The sequence below is a fragment of the Cibotium barometz genome, chromosome 34, assembly GCF_041138505.1.
Source record: "Cibotium barometz isolate CiBa-2024 chromosome 34, ASM4113850v1, whole genome shotgun sequence".
NCBI classification, from domain to species: domain Eukaryota; kingdom Viridiplantae; phylum Streptophyta; class Polypodiopsida; order Cyatheales; family Cibotiaceae; genus Cibotium; species Cibotium barometz.
The window spans coordinates 38,956,992-38,978,496 of record NC_141079.1 but is presented as its reverse complement, the minus strand read 5'-3'; the positions used below and the strand labels follow the sequence as shown (position 1 = coordinate 38,978,496).

The window sequence follows — 21,505 nt, the reverse complement described above, 5'->3', positions numbered from 1 at the left end:
ACGTCAAGAAGCCTCTTGTTTGTGCACTGATGGGTCTCCGTATACATAGCAATATCACTGTGTCTAAAAGTATCCTCAAAGTATCCTGCATCTGTTCTAAGGGCTCCGTTGCAATTCCACACCGTGAATCGCAAGGTTTCATAGGCCGCGCACTATCAAGCGGGCCTCCTCTCCGTAATGATGACTCGGCCATCTCTGTATACCGCCCATTTCCCCTCTTTCCTTGCCTCAAGCACACGCGGCATGTGTTCATTGTGGTTTGCTATCTATGCCGGTGTAAGGTCCTCATCCAAATAAATCTTTTCCCCCTTAAGGGCCATCCTTTTGGAGAGGAAGGCCTTCTTCTTCTCCAAGTCACCAAACCTGATGATCAATATCTTCGCCCTGGTTTCATCTCTGCCTACTCGCCATGCTCCGGTGATGGGTACATCAATGGCTCCAATTTTTGTTGCAAGAGCTTTTGCATCCTCTTGGGGATTTCCCTTATCTTCCCACCCAACTACATGTACATGTAAGGCACGTGCCCGTCTCTTGGCTTCCTCTTCCAATGTAGCATTCATCACCTCTACTTTATTGACTGGTGTATCCTTCTGTTTTTTTACTACTTCAATCCATGGGTTGACTTCCTCAATTTGTTTCGTTGTGGCACTGGCAATTTCAGCCCATGAATGCATTTCCTTCTCACCTGCAGCCACTTTTGCCTTACATGATTCCAAAGTGTTTTGCATTTCTGTGATGTCTTTTTCGCGGTCAGCCATACATGTCTTCAAAGTGCCTTCGTACGATGCAACTCTTGTGCCAATCTCTCGGAGCATGTCATCCTTCCATTTCTGCATCTCTTTTTTCATTTCCATGTGCATCAAGGCTTGGGCTAATTCCATCTCAACCCGTACTTGGGCTTGCATTTCTCCCTTCAATTGGACATATATCTCTTCCTTCAGCGCCTCGTATATCAGTTTCCTTTGGGCATGCATCTGCTCGGTCCATTACTTTTCAAGCTCCTATCGCATGGTGTTCATCTCTGTCCTTATGTGAAGCTGTAGCTCTTCATAAAGGGGCTCATCTCGTCGGGCCATCTTCGTAATCCTTCGTGAGCCAGGAGACATGATTCCTTCCCTCAGTCTTCACTGCGGTATGCATTTGGTGCCTTCGTGGGAGTGTGAAAGGTTGTCTCACCATCCTGTTCCCCCTCAAGGGGTTGAGACATGTTTTCCCCTACTAGTTGCTGCCTTGGGGGCCTGAGCAAGGGTGGGTGGGCAAAAGGGACAGAAATGAGAACTCGCTGCGCATAGAGCAGGCGCACAGGTCAAGCCCGCTAGCCTTCTCACACCAAAAAGTCTTACCACGTGCAGTCCAGACCTGTCGCCAAAGAGAGAGAGAAGATCGTTTCTGTCCTGTGTGCCCAGCCGACCAGCTTTTTCAAAGAAAAACCGCCCACGTATGCTGCAGCCTGGCCGACTGTGTGCCCAAGGAGAGGATCAGCCAGTCGCCTGTGTGCCTCTGTCTCCTGCCGCACCCTTCTCAAGAGCGTGAGAGAGAAATCAATGTGGAGAGAGAGAGAGAGAGAGTTCTGCCTGACTGCACCTCCTGCGCCTAGAGAGAGAGAGAGAGAGAGAGAGAGAGAGAGAGAGAGAGAAATGGAGGGGGGTGATGTTGCGGAGGTGCTACAGAGGATCGTCGATCTGCTGGTGGCGGGGGGTTATTTCCGCGCGCGCATCTCCACGCTCTCCCCTTTTGACAAGCTCACAGGAGGGCTCGCTATTGAGGGTGTCCAGATTTTTGGGTCTCAGTGCAGAGAACTTACTGAGAATTGATTGAAGGAGACTGCCAAACGCAAGGACGTTGTAGAGTGGACATCTATTGAACCATCAAACGGTATGAAGCCAACTTTGAAACCACTTCGGATAGCCTTTTGCACACCAAGATCGGCTCAGGGAGATGCACTACTGAAGGCTGACTGCTGAAGCAAACTTCGTGGCTGCCTATGGACTGAAGCACTAGGTGCTTGGATGAGATTTATGCATGCAAATACCAAGGTCTTCAAGAATATGCAATAGAGGATGGGCTGCTTATATATGCAAGGTCAGTGGAAGAATGCTCCTGTTGGCCTGTTATAAAAGCCCACGACTTGCTGATTTTAATCATTAAATGTTGTTGAAACGGCCTAGCTAACACTAATTCCCTCCTCCTTAGCTTGAAGGATACTTTGGTGGCTTCATAAGCCTCCTTCTTACCATGGTCTACTTGATGATAGAAAAAACAACAATTCTCTGTCTAGTACCGCTTTTTCTCCTCTAGCTGGAAATAACCTCCAGTAATGCCCTCCTTGGCCTTCTCCAGGAGTCTTTTTAGGCTTATCTTTTGTGGTTTTCTTAGTGCCTGAGGTGCTCTGAGACTTATTGTCCTTATTGTCTTTACTGTTGTGAGTACCCTTGCCTGATAGGGATGAAGCTTGCTACTGTTGCTGGGGTTTGGGACTTGTCTGGACCTATTTAGGCTTACTTCCATTCAACATCATCTCTTGATTTTGTGCCAGAGTCAAAGCCCGGTGATAGAATTGAGGCTCGAAATTGCCAACAGGAAACCTGATGTTCATATCTAACCCCCTGAGAAACTATTTCAACTTCTCGTCTTTCATCTTCCCTAACTGCTATGCCATGGTGATGACCTTATTGGAATAACACAACACGGGCGGCCCATTCTAGGAGAGTTTATAAAACTCATCCTCCTCCAAATTGGTTATGTTCTTTTTTTTTTTCCCGAGAAAAGATCCTTTCATTAGTTATATAAAAACGCCCGTAGGGCTACAAAAGATCCTCTCCTGCTCATAAGAAAACAGAGCAGAGAACAAAACAAGGCAGCCAGGGAGACTATCGCTAGGTGCTGAAAAGTACAAGTATCAGTACAAAGAACTGAGGGGCTATATCATACAATAGGAGGGGGGAAAAGCCAAACAGGTGGCCTGTAGTGCCAACAGGGGGGACCCCGCGTGTAGGGTATAGAAGGGGCCGCTGCGCCAAGTGGTGTGAAAAGCCTGGCGCCACAAGATCGCCTCATCCGAGTCGCCCCAGATGCGATCATACTGTCCTCGCAGGGTGTGGATCAACTCCTGCCAAATCCCCCGAACAGTCTCTGCTGGTGGCTCCAGTCTCCCCTCAAAGGCCCTGAAACACCGGGCCCTCCAGGTGAACCAGATGATGAGGCTGCTGAGGAGCTCCCATCGTAGATCCCTCTCCTGTGTCCACCTGGCGGACGAGAAATCCGGTGAAGGAACAAGGCGAGGCTGGCCCCTAAGAAATCTGATGGCCTGGCTGTCCTGCTCCGTCTCATAGCCCATAGCAGGCCCTGAAGAAGTCGACCAAGCAGCGGCACCCCACGTATACATACCCTCTGGAGAGGGGGGCCAGAATGCATAGCATCCGCAGCCAAATCTGCTGCGCCTGAGGGCAGTCCCATAGGCAATGTCTCTGTGTCTCTAGAGGGTGGCTGTATCGGACGCAGGCCGCTGGAAGACCGCTGTAGACAAGCCAGGTGCCAACTGCTGAGCCCCTGTGGGCAACCAGCCACTGGAAAGTCGAGATCCTGCGTGCCTGTCGACCAGCCCAGAGCCGGGTCCAAAAATCCTCCACGAACTCCTGTGAGAGTCCCTGTAGCCGCCAGTGCTCCGATGCAGCTGGAGAGACCATCCTCCTCGCCGTCAAAATATGTCGCCCCAACCGAACAGTATACTGGAAAAAGGTGATCTCTGTGGCCTCAAGGGATGCATAAGGATCATGCCACTCGTACTCACCAGCGTCCCTGCATATGCCCATATGCGCCGATCAGGGAGCACATCTGCACATGGGTAGCCTTGGGACAACCAACACTTGTGCACATTCCTATTGACTTACGAAGCTTCTCAGGTGAAGATAACCCTATAGAGGAAAAATGTGTCATTATGATATCCATTCAGGATCACCAGATGTCAGTTCCCTTTTATGTGGCTAGTAAGTCCAAGGCAGTGGTAGAGGTTGTTCTTGGTTGATCATGGTTAAGTGCTACCAATTGTTCATTAGATTGGAAGAATAGAGAATACAAATTGCAAATTGATTCTGATTGCATCTTGGGATCTGCTGCTCCACGAGTTTTATCATGTCAAAAGGGTGGTAGTTCTACCTTACACACCCCACTTTCAACATCTGCTCTGGGTCAATATGCCACTTCCGAGAAGCGGCGGCCACTACCCGTATCCTCTGAAAGATGCACTCTGCAACCAAAGGCGACTCCACCTCCACTCTCTGAAGTCTGCCCTCATCCTGGATCTCATAGTAGAGACATCTGCCATCCTCAGTGCAAGCTCTGACAAAATCAAGATCTCCAACTGTGTAAAGGCTCCCATCCACCGTGGGGCCACTAGCTCGAGAGGCGTGAACCACTCCTCTGTGAGTGCCTCCTGAATGTCATCCCTCATAATCAACCCCCCTCTGAAGTGACTCAGCCTCTCCACCTGGATCTCCTCTGGGAGACTGCAGAAGGCCTGCCAATCTCCAAAACTACGTGCTGGGCCTCACGCCAATGGTCCCCAGGCTAGACGAGGCCGAGAACCCAGCATATGACCCTGCTCTGTGCGAACCGCTGGGCTCCACATGAGCGGCTGTCTGGCCCGCTCCTCAACACAAGGAGGAGGTCTCTGAAAAAGCCCCGGTCTCAGCAACTCCCAAGCTCTCAGGATGCTCAAGGCAAATCTGTCCTCCCATCCTCTACTGAGGCCTGTCCTCCTCATCTCTATGAAGATCCATCGTATCTCTGGTGCCCAAGTGCCCCCTGCTGGGGGAGCCCGAGCTTGTAGCCACTGCAAAAGAAGCTCTTTCCAAGGCTCAACGCCTGGAAGCAGCCCCCGAACAATAAGCTTCCCCAATAAGGCTCTACTCTGATCAACTGGATCTATAATGCCCAAGCCTCCCTGGGCCAGCGGAAGTGTAATAACTGCCCAAGCAACCTTTGCCCGGGCTGGCTAACCATCCCGCCCAGACCAAAGAAAGTTCCTGATTAGCCTCTGTACCTGGCTGATGCAAGGGCTCGAGAAGATCCAGCAAGACGTAATGTACCACATGGTCGCTAAAAGCACCTGATTTGCCACCACCACCCTCCCAGCCAAGGATAGCCGAGCTGTACTCCAATACAAAAGCTTCTTCCGAATGCTCAGAAGAAGCGGGGCAATCTGCTGCTCAGGTGACAAGTCTAGTCCAATCTGGCATCCCAAATATCGCACTGCTGTGCTAGGAGGAATCCATCTAAAACCCGGGTCTGGGCTCCATGCCGGAGTGGGAGCGCTACTGATCCAAAAGGCCACTGTCTTGCGCCAATTGATCAATGCTCCCGAAGCTGCACTAAAAACCTGGAGCGACTGCTCTGCCCGATGAAGATTGGCCTCCTGGCCATGCAAAAATAAGCCCATGTCATCAGCAAACTCAGCATCGAGCAGGTCCTCCCCCCGGACTGGGAACTGGAGTCCTCTCAAACCAACCTCCTCTGCCGTCAGATACATGCTCATAGCCTCACCAAAGAAGAGAAAAAGAAACGGGGCGAGAGGACACCCTTGACAGACTGATTTGGTCAGCTCAAAACTCGGCCCCCGTCCTCCTGCAATCAGCACCTGGCTACGAGCTGTGGAATACAGAGCCGCCACCCCTCGAATCCAACCTGGCTCAAAGCCCAAGCGAAGCATAGTGCCCTCTAAGAAACCCCAATCGACTCTATCGTATGCCTTCTCAAAATCGACAAGCATCACGACCAAGTCCTCACCAAGAAATCTAGCTCGGGCCGTCGCCTCCCAGAAGGTGAAAATGTTGTCAAGGATACTACGCTCCTTGATGAATCCTGTCTGGGTAGCATGAATCAACTCCCCCAGGCGGCTGCCAAGGTCTGAAGAATGCCCAAGCGCCCCTGATGTCAAGGGGACTCATGGCAAGGACCTGGGCCACGCTCTGGGCTGTCTCGAACTCGATCTGGTAGTGTCCACGGCCTAGTAGCTGAACGTCCAGGATCTTGCCCACATCTGCAAGCAGGCGGGCCTGGAGAAGATCTCGGATCTCCCCTCTGCTGGGGCGAGTGCCGACTATACGGTAGATGGTGGAATGTGCCTGGAGGCGTTCCACCTCTGCGGCGAGGCTCGCTTCCTTTTTTGGCAAAAGAGAAAGCCTGATGGGGGTATCCTCAAGGGCGGGCGAGGGGACTGCGGAAGAGTCCCTCTGAGGTGGGGCGGGAGGAACCTCCATCAGAGTCTGAAGCTATGGCGAAGGCGGAGCGAATGCGGAGAGACCTGCAAGAACCGAGCTGCACACGAAGGGCGGAGGGGGAAGGCGGAAGGTAGAAAAAAGGAAAAAACCCCAAGGGGCGGAAAAAACCAGAAAGACGGGGAGGGAGGGGTAAGGCGGCGAAGAAAAAACAAAAAACAAAAAACCCTGGGGGGGGGGGGGGGGGGGGGGGGGGAAGCAGCGCGAAAGGAGGGGCGGGGGGAATGAGAGGGCTGGCGAAGGTGCGGACGGGGCGCTGAAGAGGGAAGGGGGGCGCAAAGGCGAGGAGATGGGGGCGGGCACTTCAGCGCAAGAGAGCCAGGCGGAGGGGGGGTGCATAAGCGAGGGCAGGCGGGAGGGAGAGGGCGCGTGGGTGGGAAGGGGGGAAGGGCGTGCAGGCAGCATGAGCAGGGGGGGAGAGCGGGAGCTTCAGCGAGCGCTTGCTTGATGTGGTGTTCAATTGGTTATGTTCTTGGGTGGAAGGAATCTTGCTTTGAGGTCTGACACAAAAGTTTCCCATACGTAATGGGTCGTGCCTGTGGTTACGTCTGTGTGGAGATCTGACCAATGTTGCCACCAAGTAATGACTTCTCCCGTGAGGTGTGGAGTGGACTTTATCTTGTGGATCTGAAACTTTAGCTAAAGGAAAATATGCAACAAATTGATGAATAATTTGTGTAACTGCAGAATGATCACACTTACCAAATACTTATTGATGTTTGGTTGCGCTCGTGTGACGGTGGTTGATGGAGCGGATGACGTACTTGGACCTAGTGCCATTTTGGGAAGTTTTGCCATAAGACTGGCCTGAAACCCTTGATATGGAACCCCCTGAAACTGCTCACTCTTTGTCCTAGCATTGGAGTCCCCAATGAGGAGAATTTCACCTAGTCCCAACATGACTCAGATCTCATCAGACAATGATGCATAAGGAGACTCCTTCCTCTCCTCTGCCTGAGTGGTTAGGCTGTCCTGACTATCCTATATAGCATATCGCAAAGTATCTAGTGCGAAGCACTAACCGCAACATGTATGTATCTGGTGGGTCTAAGCCATAGCCTAACCCACATGTATCCGGCATCCTCATCCTGCCTGACTATGCTGATCATAACCTGAAGGTGCGACCTAAACCTAAATAGGACTGCTACTCCTCCTGACCCTTGTACTCCTCCTGTCCTACGGGTATGCCCATGGTAAGCTGACTCCAACTGGTATGTCTGGCAACATGAGGCGATCCCCTCTCCAAACTCTGGTATGTCTCCATATAGAAGACGATATCTTGTCCTGTAAACATCTCCTGGAAGCCTCCCACATCTGACCACAGAGTCCCGTTATAGTTCCAGCCTGCCATCCTGATGCGTGTAGTCTCGTAGACCCCACGCCCCTATTTAGGGGTGGGTCGCCTCTCTGTAATGATGACTCTCACATCTCAGTATACTGCCCACTTCCCTTTCTTACCGGCTGCCATGACCTTCTCCATTGAGGCTGTCCTGTGTGCCACCTGTGTCGGGGTCAGATCCTCGTCCAAGTAGATTTTCTCCCCCTTAAAGGCTACCCTGGTATCTAAAAATGCTTGGCGACTCCCTAAGTCTGGGAGACGGAGGACAAGTGGACGTGGTCAGGTGTATCCTTTCTTGCTCTACATACATCCACAAATGGGGAACCTTCCGTCTCCAATTTCTTGCATGGCTCCAAGGCATCTGCTTTGGGTGAGCTACCCTCTGCCATACTTGTGACACTAATGTGTAAGGCCTTAGTCCTTCAATTCTTCGAGTGTCTCATGTATAATGTTCCTCTTCTCTTTCACTATGATGGGCGGAACGGAGGCTCGATGTGCCTTGACCACTGCTGTACACTCCGCTTCCTGGTTTACTACATCGGCCCATCCCCACACAAGTTATTCTTTTGTTGTTACCATCCTCACTTGAATCTTTGCCTCTACACTCTTGGTTAGCCCTTCCATGTGTGTGAGTTCCCCCTGCTCCTTGATAGTGCCTTGGCATTCTTTGAGCTTGTATTTGAGACATTCTACTTGCACTTTCAGTCGGCTCACCTCACTGGAGAGCTTCTCAACCTGTAAGGTGTGGGCTTCTTTCATTTCTCCCAATGCTTTCTCATAGGAGTCCTCTTGGATCCCCACATTATGTACCGGATTGCCTTAAGGTCATCTTTGAGTAGTGAGCCCAGAACTGGTTTCTCCGTGCAAGCATTCATGTGTGTTTCCATCTGACCGATAAGACTGTTCAGCTACTGGGATAGGCCATTCCATTTTCCTGACCTTTGTGGGATTCTGTTCAACCAGGTGGAAACAGTTGAGTGGGCACAGTTTCAGAGCCCCGTTCAGGGAGCTTATATAACCACCACACATTGAAAGAGAGATGAAGCCAACTGAAAAGAGCAAGAAGCTAAACTTATACATCATTTATGTCTTAGGGTGTAACTTTAAACATTTTTGCCTAACCCGAGGCAATTTTACAAACATCAAATCTCAACATAAAACTTTTAATTTACCGTAGAAATGGAAGATGATGTACTATTGCCTTCAGCTGTTTCTTCTTCAACAAAATCTGGCCTAAGCAAAAGATCTTTTACAAGGGCCTCCTCCTCTTGCTTCAAATCAAGAAGAAATTTTCAGAAGGTATATATTCAACAAAGTTATTAAAGACCACATATATACATATGTGTGTATACACACTTTTTTTGGTGAAATCCACTGTTTCATTATAACTAAAATGTACATGCATGGCTGTCCCTGATTGGGACAGCCAGTATCAAAAAGCTAAAAACAGTGATAAAACACTTCCAGCTGAGGCAAGGAAAGCTGTCCAAGGAAATGAGCATCTTCAAGAGACTGAATCAAAGAACAACGAAAATAAGCATAAACATCCACCGAAGTATGCTGAAATAACTGGGTGTTCCGTGCATGATATATGGTCCACAAAGCCCAGTAGCCGCACCATGAGAAGAACTGAACATAATCAAGGAGGCAAGCAAATCTACCAAAGCGCCAGAAATGCCTGCCAAAAGTGAGGCTAGGAAAACGAGCGCTATCAAACGAGCAAAAAAATCATGAACAGTAGGACAGGGCAATAAAAGATGCAGCATAGTCTCACGTGCACTCCCAGTGTATGTACACACACACACACTTTTTTTTTTTTTTGGTAATATCCAGTGCAGTATATTTATATGCTCATAAATTTACATGATGGGAGGTCTCCGAAATGGAGAATATCCCAAAGATCAGAAACATAAAAAGAAAAGCTCTATGCAAGAAGCATCCATATCACCCTCATGGCAGGCATCATATAAGGATTGCCGCAATGAGGCTCGGAAAGATTCATATGACTTGTGAATCTGCCGACCCAAGTATGCCAAATTATGCTCACTCCAGATTGTCCAAAGAGCCCAATATCTCACCCAAGAGAGAAATAGTGAGTATTGAGACAAAGCCCTCATAAATCTGCCAAAGAGCCAGAAATGTTTCCCAAATCTGTGACTCGGGAAACGGAGCCGAAGATAATCTGAAATTCTCCTGAGGAGGATCCTAGAACACGGGCAGTGCCAAAGCAAATGAAGAACAGTCTCTGAAGGAGCCTGACATCTTAAACATGTGGATGGTGCAATGCGACGTTTAGCAAGTGTGAGCCCCACTGACAATGTGCCTGTCATACATCTCCAAAGAAAAAGTCTTTGTTTCAATGGCATTTTACACTTCCATATCGTCCCGAGATTCTTCCGCCACCATGAGAGGGGCTTCCTTATATGCCACAGAGAATTAGCATGTTGCTGAATCCATGGACCAGGCTGAAGAAGCCTGTAAGCTTTGATGGAGGTTAAGGCGGGAAGAGGAACAGGATGAGTGCATGTAGCAGAGGGTTGCAATTGCCAATCCGTAAGCCTGTCTGTGTCAGCCACAGGAGGAACAGGTAGAAAAGGATGTAATAAATCAGCAATTTTCTTCCATATAGACCTATGATGCATTCCCAATGCATAGGAAGCAGTGGCCTGAGGAAAAGATAAGACATAGCCCTGATCATCTACCACATCATGTATGTATCTAATTCCCAATTTCATGAGATTGTATGCCCGAACAGGTTCCTGTAAAGCGAGTGGAATGTCAAAGATGGCACTCCAATGAATACTTTCTTTCCTCATTGAGTTTGTCCCCGAGCAATTATCAGGAGCCCATTTGACCTTAGAAAGTACTTGTTTCCAATCAAGTATCAGAGCAGTAGAGAAAGGACAGCCAGGTATCTTCCCTACAAATCTCCCAATGACAACCTCCCAACGATTAGTAATCCAATGACCATAAGCACAAGTCCTCATGTTGACACACATGGATGCTAGCATACAAGTCCATGGCTATTGTTGGCGGAAAAAAGTATGCAGCATAGTCGCCTTCCTTGCAAGTACATGATATCTTATATTGAGGACATTAAGTCCACCATGCATCCTAGGAGAGCACACCATTTCCATCTTTATCAGTCTCAATGCTTTCACAGCAGTTTCTGTCCTCCATTGAGCCTGACATGAAGAGGCCAAGTAGAAATCTTCCAGTATTCCAGTTTATGTTGAAGTCTTTGGAAGATCCATTTTAGCTGCTGCTTCCTGGTGATATGCCATCCTATGGGATATCCCAAATGCCTGACTACATCTTTGGAATGCACCACCTGACCCGGCCGAAGAATAGAATGCTAGTCACATTGTTTCAGGGGAAGTAATTTAGATTTGTCAAAATTGACATGCAATCCTACTGCCAAGCCATAGAATGAAAGAGTGGTCATAAGCATTTGAACTTCACGGGAAGAATTCTGTGGCATAAAGAAGGAATCATCAGCATATGTTGTGCTAAAAAAGATGCAGCCCCAGGGATTTTAAGACCAGTCATCTGTCCTGTGTTTGTAAGATGATCAAGATACATTAAAAGAGGATGGGTCGCAATGGCATAGAAGAGAGCACTAAGAGGACAGCCCTGTCTAACTTATCGACCCAATGTCCATGACCGAGACAGATGACCCCCAAGAATGCACTGAGAAGTAGAGCCAGAATAAAGCCAGTAAACTGCATTTGCCATCTTGGGACCAAAACCCAACTTGGTCATGATTTGAGAGATAAAATCCCATTGAACAGTGTCAAATGCCTTAGCAATATCCACCTGCAATATAAGCACATCTCGATGCGAATACTTAGCATATTCAATTGCAGTCAAGGCATTGGATATATGGTCATGGATTTGTCTTCGCGGCACAAACCCATACTGATGAGGATGAAGTCCCGCATCCAGCATCCTGTGAAGCCTATGCACAATCATTTTGGTAATGAGTTTGTAAACTACAGGCATCAAAGTAATAGGCCTCCAATCTGACATATGGTCACACAGATGTTTTTTGGGCACAAGTTTGACTATGCCATGCTTCCAAGAGTGCGGCAACTGATTTTCTTGCTAGGCAACATTGATCATTTGCAAGAGGACTTCTTTCAAATCATCCCAAAAAGAAATATAAAATTCCACCGTAAGGCCATCCTAGCCAGGGGACTTGTATTTGCTAAGGTGGAACAATGCATTATCAAGTTCTGTGTCAGTAAAAGGTCTCTCCAAGGTAAGAGCATCATCCATTTCCACTATGCCAGAAACATATTGGAGAAATTCAGTCCTAACCTCAGTCATTTGATTTGATGGGGAACCAGGAGCGGAGAATAAGCATTCATCTTGGAGATCAGAGAAAGAGTGCGTCCAAGAGCCATCTAGCTTCCTAACCCTTAGACATGAGTTTTTCTTTCAAGTAGCATGCAAGCCCTGAAAAAAGGCTTTTGATGAGCAGCCCTTATCCAGGAGGGGCTTCATTCTTGCCGTAATCTGCCATTTGTGCAATTTGCTTTGATCATTAACAGTCAATTTAAACTGAGCATGTGAAAGGGAATCCTTTTCTGAATCAGAGAGAGGCCTTAACTCAGAAAATTCAGTCAATTGTTGTGCTGTCCTTTTTGCCCATTTAACCTCATTCCTCCATTCAGTCATATGCCAGTTGCCATACTCCCTAATGACATTCTGCATACGAGAGACAAAGCTGTCCCAAGCATAATTCATGTCCTCCTGGGCATGCAAAGGCAAGGGATGAATTGCAAGTCTGATCATTTGTGCTGGAAATAGTGATGTCGGAAATAAGCCTGATTAACATGCAATAATCTACTGGAGAGGGGTGGCAAATCATCCAGAGGCATGCCAAGCTGCAAATTCATCCACAATGGGGCATGATCTGACAAGCCCAATGAGAAATCTATAAGGACATGAGGGCTAAAATCTGCAAATTGTTGAGGGTAAAACAAATACCATCTGTCAAGCCTTGCCTAGTATATAGTAAGTGCATTATGATGAAAAGTATATCCAGGCACTGACCCTTGGAGAAGCACCCATAAATCTTCAGCCTGCACAGAAAGAAGCATGCTGTCCCATTTCTGCCTTTCCAATGATAGCATATGAGATCTTGAAGTGGTGTTATCTCTTGGCAGAGGGGAATTATTAAAATCTCCAAGGATGAATGCATTAGATCTCCATGGATATCTGCATAAAGAATCCCATAATGAAGCCCTCATGGCAGAGGTCTGGGAAGCATAGACTGATGCAAACTCAAGAATATCACCATTGACATTACATTGTATGACCATCCATCTGCCACTGCTGTCATTGAAGGCTAACTGAGGCTCCAGCTCATGTCTAACCAGTATGCATACACCTGAGTAGGTAGTGGTACCAGCATAATATATATCATAACCGCCAAAATAAACATGATGACCCACCATGGAGTGTTGATTATGCTCTTGCAAACAAACAATATCTGGCTGCATTTTATGTACATAATTCCATAAAAGCCTCCACTTTGAGACATTGCAGAGGCTCTGTACATTGTAGGTAAAGCACTTAAGTGTTTGAGGCATGAAAGAGGTATATACAGCAAAGTATCATATATAAAAACAAGACATCAGAGAGGCAAAGCCTATGCTTGCATGGGCTGCATTCCTTCATGACCCATGAAAGACATATCATTCTCCCCTTCTTCTGAATCACATATGGGGATGCCCTTCTTCAAAACCCCCACCCAATTTTGAAGGACAGGAGCTGAAGTAGAAGCCTCTCCTGGTGAGGGAGAAGAAGCATCCCATTGACGAGATTGAAGGAGGCGTTGCTTCAATACAACCACCTTCTTAGGTTGTTGAAAACCATCCTGGTCAATCCCCGTAGATTCCTTCATCTTCTCTTTTCCTTTATCTTTTCCTTTTCCAGCAAGTGACTGCACCTGAGTGATTGGTTTGGCATTCTTTGCTCCATTTCTATTTGTTGTCTTAGCTTGCAAATTCTCATTCTTTTCCCGTGTCTGGGGCGGCAAGGCATTGGGAGGGGACTGATGCAGAACCATTGGGCATTCAGAGGCTAGATGCCCAAACAATTCAGATATGCATAATTTCGCTGTAGCCAGAGGGTCCATAAGGCACAATATCTGATCCGATGGAAGAAAAGAGAATACTGTGACAAAGAAGCTGATAATCTGCCAAACATCCAGAAAAACCTGTAGAACCTGTGTGCAGGAATTCTGAGAGATTAAAAATAGGAGATCTTATCCAGAAGGTCTCTGGAATATGAACAAAACCACAATAAATGCGGAATACTCTCAGTAGTATGATGACATCTTGGACAAAGAGGAGAGGCAATCCTTCTTTGAGCCAATTTCACTCCCACTGGAAAAATACCAACAATGCATCTCCAAAGAAAGAGTCTCTGCTTCAATGGCATTTTCAACTTCCATATCAATGTCAATTTTCCTTTCCACCAAGCTAAAGACTTATTCAGATGCCAAAGAGAATTAGCATGATGAGCAATCCATGGAGGAGGTAATATCAATCGATAAGCCTGTATGGAAGTCAATAGATGCAAAGGCTGAGAGGATAATCTTGGACTTGAAGACTGAAGATGCCAATCTTGAAGCCTGTCTCTTACATCCAATGTTGGAATCGGAATGAAAGGGTGTAAGAGATCTGCAATAGCTTTCCATATAGGTCTATGATGCATCCCAAGATTGTATTGTTGGCATGCTGCCGGAAAAGAGAGAATATGCCCTTGAGTATCTACCACGTCGTCAATGAACCGGATGCCCAACTTCATAAGATTGTAAGCTCTGATTGGTTGTTGTACAGCAAGGGGAGAGTAAAAAACAGCACTCCAATGTAGGCTTTCCATTCGAAGCGAGGAAGCTATAGAAGCAGGATGGGGAGACCATTTGATGCGAGAGAGCACTTTCTTCCAATCCTGAATCAAGGAAGTAGAAAATGGACAACCAGGGATTTTACCTTGAAATTTGCCAAGTACTACTTCCGATGGATCAACTAGCAAATGTCCATAAGCATTTATGTGCATCTGACCACACAAAATTGCCAACATGATAGACCAAGGCTGCTCTTGTTGAAAAAAGGTTTTGAGCATAGTGATCTTTCTTGCCAACACATGAAATTTGATGTTTATAATATTCAAACCACCATGCATTCTTGGTGAGCAAAGCAGGTCCATTTTGAGCAACCTTAAAGCTTTTTTATGAAGCTTAGTTTTCCAAAAAATCTCCATGGCTTGAGACATAAAAGAAGAAAGATCTCGAGATGACCAATGTAATAGAGGAAGGTAGAACTGGACATAAGCTAGAACAATGGACTGAACAATTCGAAGCCGTACGTGCAATGGCCAAGTGGAGATCTTCCAATATTCTAATTTGTCCTGAATTTTGTTTAATACCCAAGATATTTGTTGCTTATTTCTGATTTTCCAGCCAATCGGATAACCCAAATGTCTTACTATGTTTCCCGGATAAATAATCTGGCCGGGCCACAGGATAGCATGCCAGTCACAATGCTTGAGAGGTAAGAGTTGTGATTTCTAAAAATTAATTTTTAGACCAGCTACCAACCCGAAATCTGAAAGAGTATCCATCAATAGGCGAAGCTCCAGAGGACTATTCTTTGGCATGAAGAATGAATCATCTGCATAAGCCTGTGCAATGAAAGGCCGTGAACCAGAAATCTGAAGCCCCTCTAACTGTCTAGTATCAACCAGATGATCCATATAAAGAAGCAAAGGATGTGAAGCAATAGCATAGAACAAAGCATTGAGAGGGCATCCCTGTCGAACTGATCGTTCCAGAGTCCAAGACTCAGACAAATGATTCCCTATAAAGCATTGAGCAGTGGAATCTGAGTAAAGCCAATATATGACATTAACTAGCTTTGGCCCAAAACCAAGTTTAGACATGATTTGAGAGACATAATCCCACTGTACCGTATCAAATGCCTTTGCCACATCCACCTGCATGACCAAGACATCTTGAGCAGAATATTTTGCATATTCCATTGCGATGAGAGTATTGGAGATATTATCATGTATATGCCTTCTTGGAACAAAACCATATTGCTTGGGATGAAGTCCATCATGAAGGATATCTTTTATCCGATGTACCAACATTTTAGCAATAAGTTTATATATAACAGGCATCAAAGTGATAGGCCTCCAGTCATCCATTGTCTCACATAGAGGTTTTCTGGGCACAAGCTTAACCAGACCATGCTTCCAAGCTGAGGGAAGATGTTGATGCTGCCAGGCTACATTAATGAGCTTCAAGATTGGACCCTTCAATTCAGCCTAGAAGGCTACAAAAAATTCAACCGTCAAACCATCCCAGCCAGGGGATTTATGTTTACCCAAATGCTTGAGGGCTTCATCCAATTCAATATCTGAAAAGGACATTTCCAGCATTGAAGCTTTTTGCAAAGAAACAATAGGAGAAACGAGCTCAATAAATCTACTCCGAGCCAATGCAACCTGAGGTGTAGAAGAAGATGGTTGAGAAAAAAGAAGCTGAAAATGATCTAGACATTGTTTTTCTAGCTGAGATAAAGTCTGGGTCCAAAGACCATCGGGTTTCCTGACTCTCATGATAGATTGACTTTGTCTATACGCATGTAAATTTCGAAAGAAAGATTTCGAGGAACAACCCTTATCTAGCATAGGTTTAACTCTAGCCCTTGTCTGCCATTTGGAAAGCTTGCGTTTATCATTAGCATCAATTATGGAAGAAGCACAAGACAATGAATTTTGCTCAGAAGCAGAAAGAGACCTTTGATGGCTAATCTGTACCAAGGACTGCTTGTATGATTTTGCCCACTGGATATGCTGTCTGGTTTCTGCCATGTACCATCTTCCATATTCCTTAATGACATTTTGAATATGATGTACAAAAGAGTTCCAAGCAAAATCCAGATCCTCCTGAGCATGGGATAACAATGGCCTGCAAGCCAATCTGATCATTTGCTGGAATTTTTCATGAGAAAGATATAATTGATTGACCTGCAAGTGTCTGCTGACTAAAGAGAGCTGCATGTCATCCAGAGGCATACCAAATGAAAGGTTGAGCCAAAGTGGAGTGTGATCAGATAGTTGTTGAGAATAATCAGTCCACATTTGACATGTATAATCATCATATTGCTGAGCATGAATAAGATACCATCTATCAAGCCTGGCCCAATATTCTGTAAAAGCATTATGATGATATGTAAATCCCAAAACTGAAGGGTGAGTTGCTGTCCATAAATCTGCAGTATGAAGTGATGAAGTCATATGTTCCCATTGCTGGATTTCAGAGGGCAACATATGGGATTTATGTGTGGTATTGTCCTTCCAGTGAGGAGAATTATTGAAGTCACCACAAAGTAGAGCATTTGAGGACCAAGGATATTGCTTTATGGAGTCCCACATTGGAGCTCTGGAAGCTGAAATTTGAAAGGCATACAAGGAGCCTATTTCAAAAATCTCTCCATTGATCATACATTGGATAATCATCCATCGGCCACAAAGATCATTATATGCTACGCAGGGCTGCAGATCATGTCTGGCTAAAATGCACAGCCCAGAGAATTGTTCAGATCCTGCATAAAATATATCATATCCTGAAAAGAACCCATGCTGGCCAGCAAAAGAATGCTGATTATGCTCTTGCAGACACACAACATCTGGATGAGTTTTATTTATATAATGCCATAGGAGCCTCCATTTATGTTGGTTGCAGAGGCCCTGTATGTTATAAGAAATACATTTAAGAGAAGCACGCATGAAAATATGTACAAGAGATGAGCAGTCCTCAAAGAGAAAGGGAGGCATCAGGCCTCTGCCATTGCCACAGGGTCTTGATGACCCTCAGAATCCAATTCCCTGACTAGATCATCTTCTTCACAAAGTGGAATACCCTTCTTGACTGCATTGACCCATGCCTTTGAGATGGGGCTGTCCGAAGAGGTAGAAGGTTGACCAGGAGATGGAGCAGAAGCATCCCAATTACGAGATTGGAGAGGTCTTTGTTTGAGAGGCACCGTCTTCTTTGCATTCTGCCAACCCTCGTGAGAAGATGAATTATTTTCCACTAGCTTGCTTTTTCCTTTATCCTTGTTTTGAGCTGAATTGGCTTGGCTCCCTGTATGAACTGAAGGCTTTGCTCCTTTAGCTTCAGTCTTTTCCACATATGTCTTCTGACCTCCTTTATTAGATGGCGGAGGAATGGCAGCTGGAGGAGGCGGATGAAGGATAGAGGGACACTCAGAAGCTAGGTGCCCAAACTTGTGACAAGAGAAACAAGCTCCAGCAAAAATGCCCCATTTCAAAGTGAAATATTTCTTTCCCAAATTAACACCCTCAATCTCAACTGCAATAGCAGAGGGGGTTGGTCTATCAGTATCCCATAAGATGCAAAAACGATTTTTATTACCTGTGGGACGAGGGGGACAGATCACTTGTCCCAATGTCATCGCTAAGCCTGGAAGCTCTGTTCTCATGTAATCTAGAAAATCAACCACTTCAACCCATACAGGGTAGTGATGTTTGATGAGATTCTGATAGTCCTTATTAGGAGACCAAGGCATGATGTGCACCATTTGACGACCAAAAAATAAAGGGGACATTTCCAGCATCTTTTGTTTTGTCAATGCATCCAAGAGATGAACTTCATAAAATCCTCGGGAGGCAAAATAGACTCCTTCTACATAGCATCCACCTAGGAGAGAATTCACCCATTGTCCCACATCATTAGTTGAGGGTATTTTGCCTTGGAAAAAAGATGATGACTGTAGTTTGAGAGAGCTTCTTCAGAGGATGCACAAGAGAAGGCAACTTCATCTTGTAAGTGAGTTCCGGAGAGCAGGTAGTATCCATTCTCTTCCACTTTGTTGAAAATCCTCATTCAACATGTCAAACACATAGGAAGCATCTTCAGATGAAGGAGCTATGGGGGGCAGAGTTTCCCTTGATTGTCTTTTGGGTTCAGGAGAAAGTGCTCTCTTGGCATAATACTTGCTTGTTTCTGCCATCGAGACTTACACAGAAGGGAACACAGAGACCTGTAGCGAGGCGCTTGGAGGGTTGAGAGGGCAGACAGGATGGCGAAACAGCGAGAAGTTTTGAGCGAGCAGAAGTAAGGGCTGCGAATTGGCTGAAATCGTGGAGCGGATTGTCGTGCTCATAGACAAACGGAGTGCTGGATGGGATGCACACACTAACGGAGAGCTGGATGGAACGCGCACACAAAACGGAGGGCTGCAGGGGGCTGGAACGAAACAAGAAAGAGACAAAACGGAGCTCTGAAAGGTGGCTGTTCACAGCGAGCTAGCGCAGGAGGGAGAACGAACCGTAGACTACAGTATGAACAGGTCGGGATCACGAGAAGGGCCGGCTGAGGGCTGGAATCGCCATGGCTAGAGCTCGTAACCACCACACACACACCACACACACCACTACACACACACACATACACACACCACACACACTTTTTTTTTTGGGTAATATCCAGTGCAGTATATTTATATGCTCATAAATTTACAAGGTGGGAAGTCTCCGAAGTGGAGAGTATCCCAAATGTCAAAACATAAAGAGAAAAGCTGTAAACAAGAAGCATCCATATCACCCTCATGGCAGGCATCATATAAGGATTGCCGCAATGAGGCTCTGAAGGATTCATATGACTGGTGATTCTGCCGACCCAAGCATGCCAAATTATGCTCACTCCAAATTGTCCAAAGAGCCCAATACCTCACCCAAGAGAGAAATAGTGAGTATTGGGACAAGGACCGCATATATCTCCCAAAAAGCCAGAAATGTTTCCCAAATCTGTGACTCGGGAAACGGAGCCAAAGAAAATCTGAAATTCTCCTGAGGAGGATCCTGGAACAAGGGCAGTGCCAAAGCAGATGAAGAACACTCTCTGAGGGAGCCTAACATCTTAGACATGTGGAAGGTGCAATGTGACGTTTAGCAAGTATGACCCCCACTGACAATGTGCCTGTCAAACATCTCCAAAGAAAAAGTCTTTGTTTCAATGGCATTTTACACTTCCACAACATCCGGAGATTCTTCCGCCACCATGAGAGGGGCTTCCTTATATGCCACAGAGAATTAGCATGTTGATGAATCCATGGGGCAGGCTGAAGAAGCCTGTAGGCTTTGATGGAGGTTAAGGCAGGAAGGGGAATAGGATGAATGCATGTAGTAGATGGCTGCAATTGCCAATCCATAAGCCTGCCTGTGTCAGCCACGGGTGGAATAGGTAAAAAGGGATGCAATAGATCAGCAATTTTCTTCCATATCAACCTATGATGCATTCCCAATGCATAGGAAGCAGTGGCCCGGGGAAAGGATAAGACATATCCCCGATCATCTACCACATCATGTATGTACCTAATTCCCAATTTCATAAGATTGTATGCCCGAACAGGTTCCTGTAAAGCAAGTGGAGTGTCACGTGCACACCAGTCAGGTGTACAGTGACATGGCATCATTCTATAGCATCATTAGCATCATCAGGTTTATCACGTATTTTACAGGCATTTTATAGGCATTTTTCAGGCACTTTTGGGGCAGCCGACAAGCATTTAATGCAGTCGTGGGCATCTGAGTACTGGCCGAGTGCAGCCCATCTGGCCGACCAGCAGCTCTCACACGTATATATAAAGGCGCCTCCCCTTTCAGCCATACAGGCTCATCAGTGAAGCGCATCCTCATCTGGATCATCAGCGTTTCAGCCCCTCATCTCAGCAGATAGATTAATGCATCATCCTCAGCATTCGTAATCAGCAAACGCATCTCCATCAGCATCATCTTCAGCAAACGCAGCATCATTCAGCTCAGTTCAGCCATCAGGTCTGCGTTTCATCATCCCATTAGCATTAAGCATCTGTTTCAAAGCCTCCCTTCAGCGTTTCCTTCCCAGGAGACGAGGGAAAGAGTGGACAGCAGTTCATCCCGCATATTCAGCATATAGGCAGCATATTCAGCAGTACAGATCCATTTGGATCTCATTGTAACATCATTCATTCATCTAATATAGCTGCATTGCATTGACACCTGTCTGTCTGTCTCTTAAACATCATTAAGTGCAGTTTAGCTAGACTAAGGTTGTGATTACTACGGTCATAAGCTCTCACATGTCACATTGGTATCAGAGTGTTACAGGGTAACCAGCCTTAGAGCATGTTCATTCCAGCAATCATTCAGTCAGTCATCATTTTTATCGCTTCCGCACAGTTAAACCCAGTTCTCAAAATTTTGCAAGTCACCCTTAGGGATTTTCCCTTAGGTATACATTAGTAACCCATCCATCTGCATTCTTGCACAGCATATAGGGTTGCACATGGCTTGCATAATAGACATCCTAGCAGTCAGTTTTGCATACATGTTGCCCATGAACTCTCAGGGAAGAATGACATCCATCATCAAAGGAGGACATAAGTTTTGGCTTCAACTGGCAGCAGCAGGGGGTTTCTCTTCCACAGAAGACGGAAGTTTGCTCCAACATCGCCTCAGGAGGTTCAGAGCTTCAGGTACGACGGAGATGGTAGGTGAAAGGTTTCCAGAGGCAGGTCAGGGGTGACTCAGGTATTTGCCATTCAGTTCCCGCAGTACATAGAATCTTGGCTCAAGGATTTCACTCCTGCAGACGGCCTCAGTCCCAGCAGAAGACAGAAGGGGGCAGTGGTTCGGAGGAGAAGGATCACAGAGTAGTCGAAGGTTGCCAGGTATCCACCCAGCAACAGTTTAGCAGCGGGGAATGTCACGTGCACACCAGTCAGGTGTACAGCGACATGGCATCATTCTATAGCATCATTAGCATCATCAGGTTTATCAGGTATTTTACAGGTATTTTATAGGCATT

General features: G+C 46.3%; 1 protein-coding gene across 8 annotated transcripts in view; it reads right to left on the bottom strand.

The window, feature by feature from the left end:
• The window catches only part of LOC147619001 (uncharacterized), a 121,914-nt gene that overhangs the window by 68,481 nt on the left and 31,928 nt on the right, over positions 1–21,505 (bottom strand). For 4 of the 8 annotated variants that reach the window (XR_015262006.1, XM_086774211.1, XM_086774208.1 and 1 more), the window contains exon 5: positions 8,787–8,885. The exons of 2 other annotated variants lie outside the window; for them this stretch is intronic. Coding sequence is in view for 4 of the 6 variants with exons in the window: in XM_086774211.1 (XP_086630337.1) it covers positions 8,787–8,885 (99 nt within the window). In the remaining 2 variants the exon portion in view is untranslated. Of the gene's footprint in view, positions 1–6,977; positions 8,664–8,786; positions 8,886–21,505 lie in introns of those variants that run through there. 2 more of the 8 variants (XR_015262005.1, XM_086774213.1) reach the window with 2 other exon arrangements.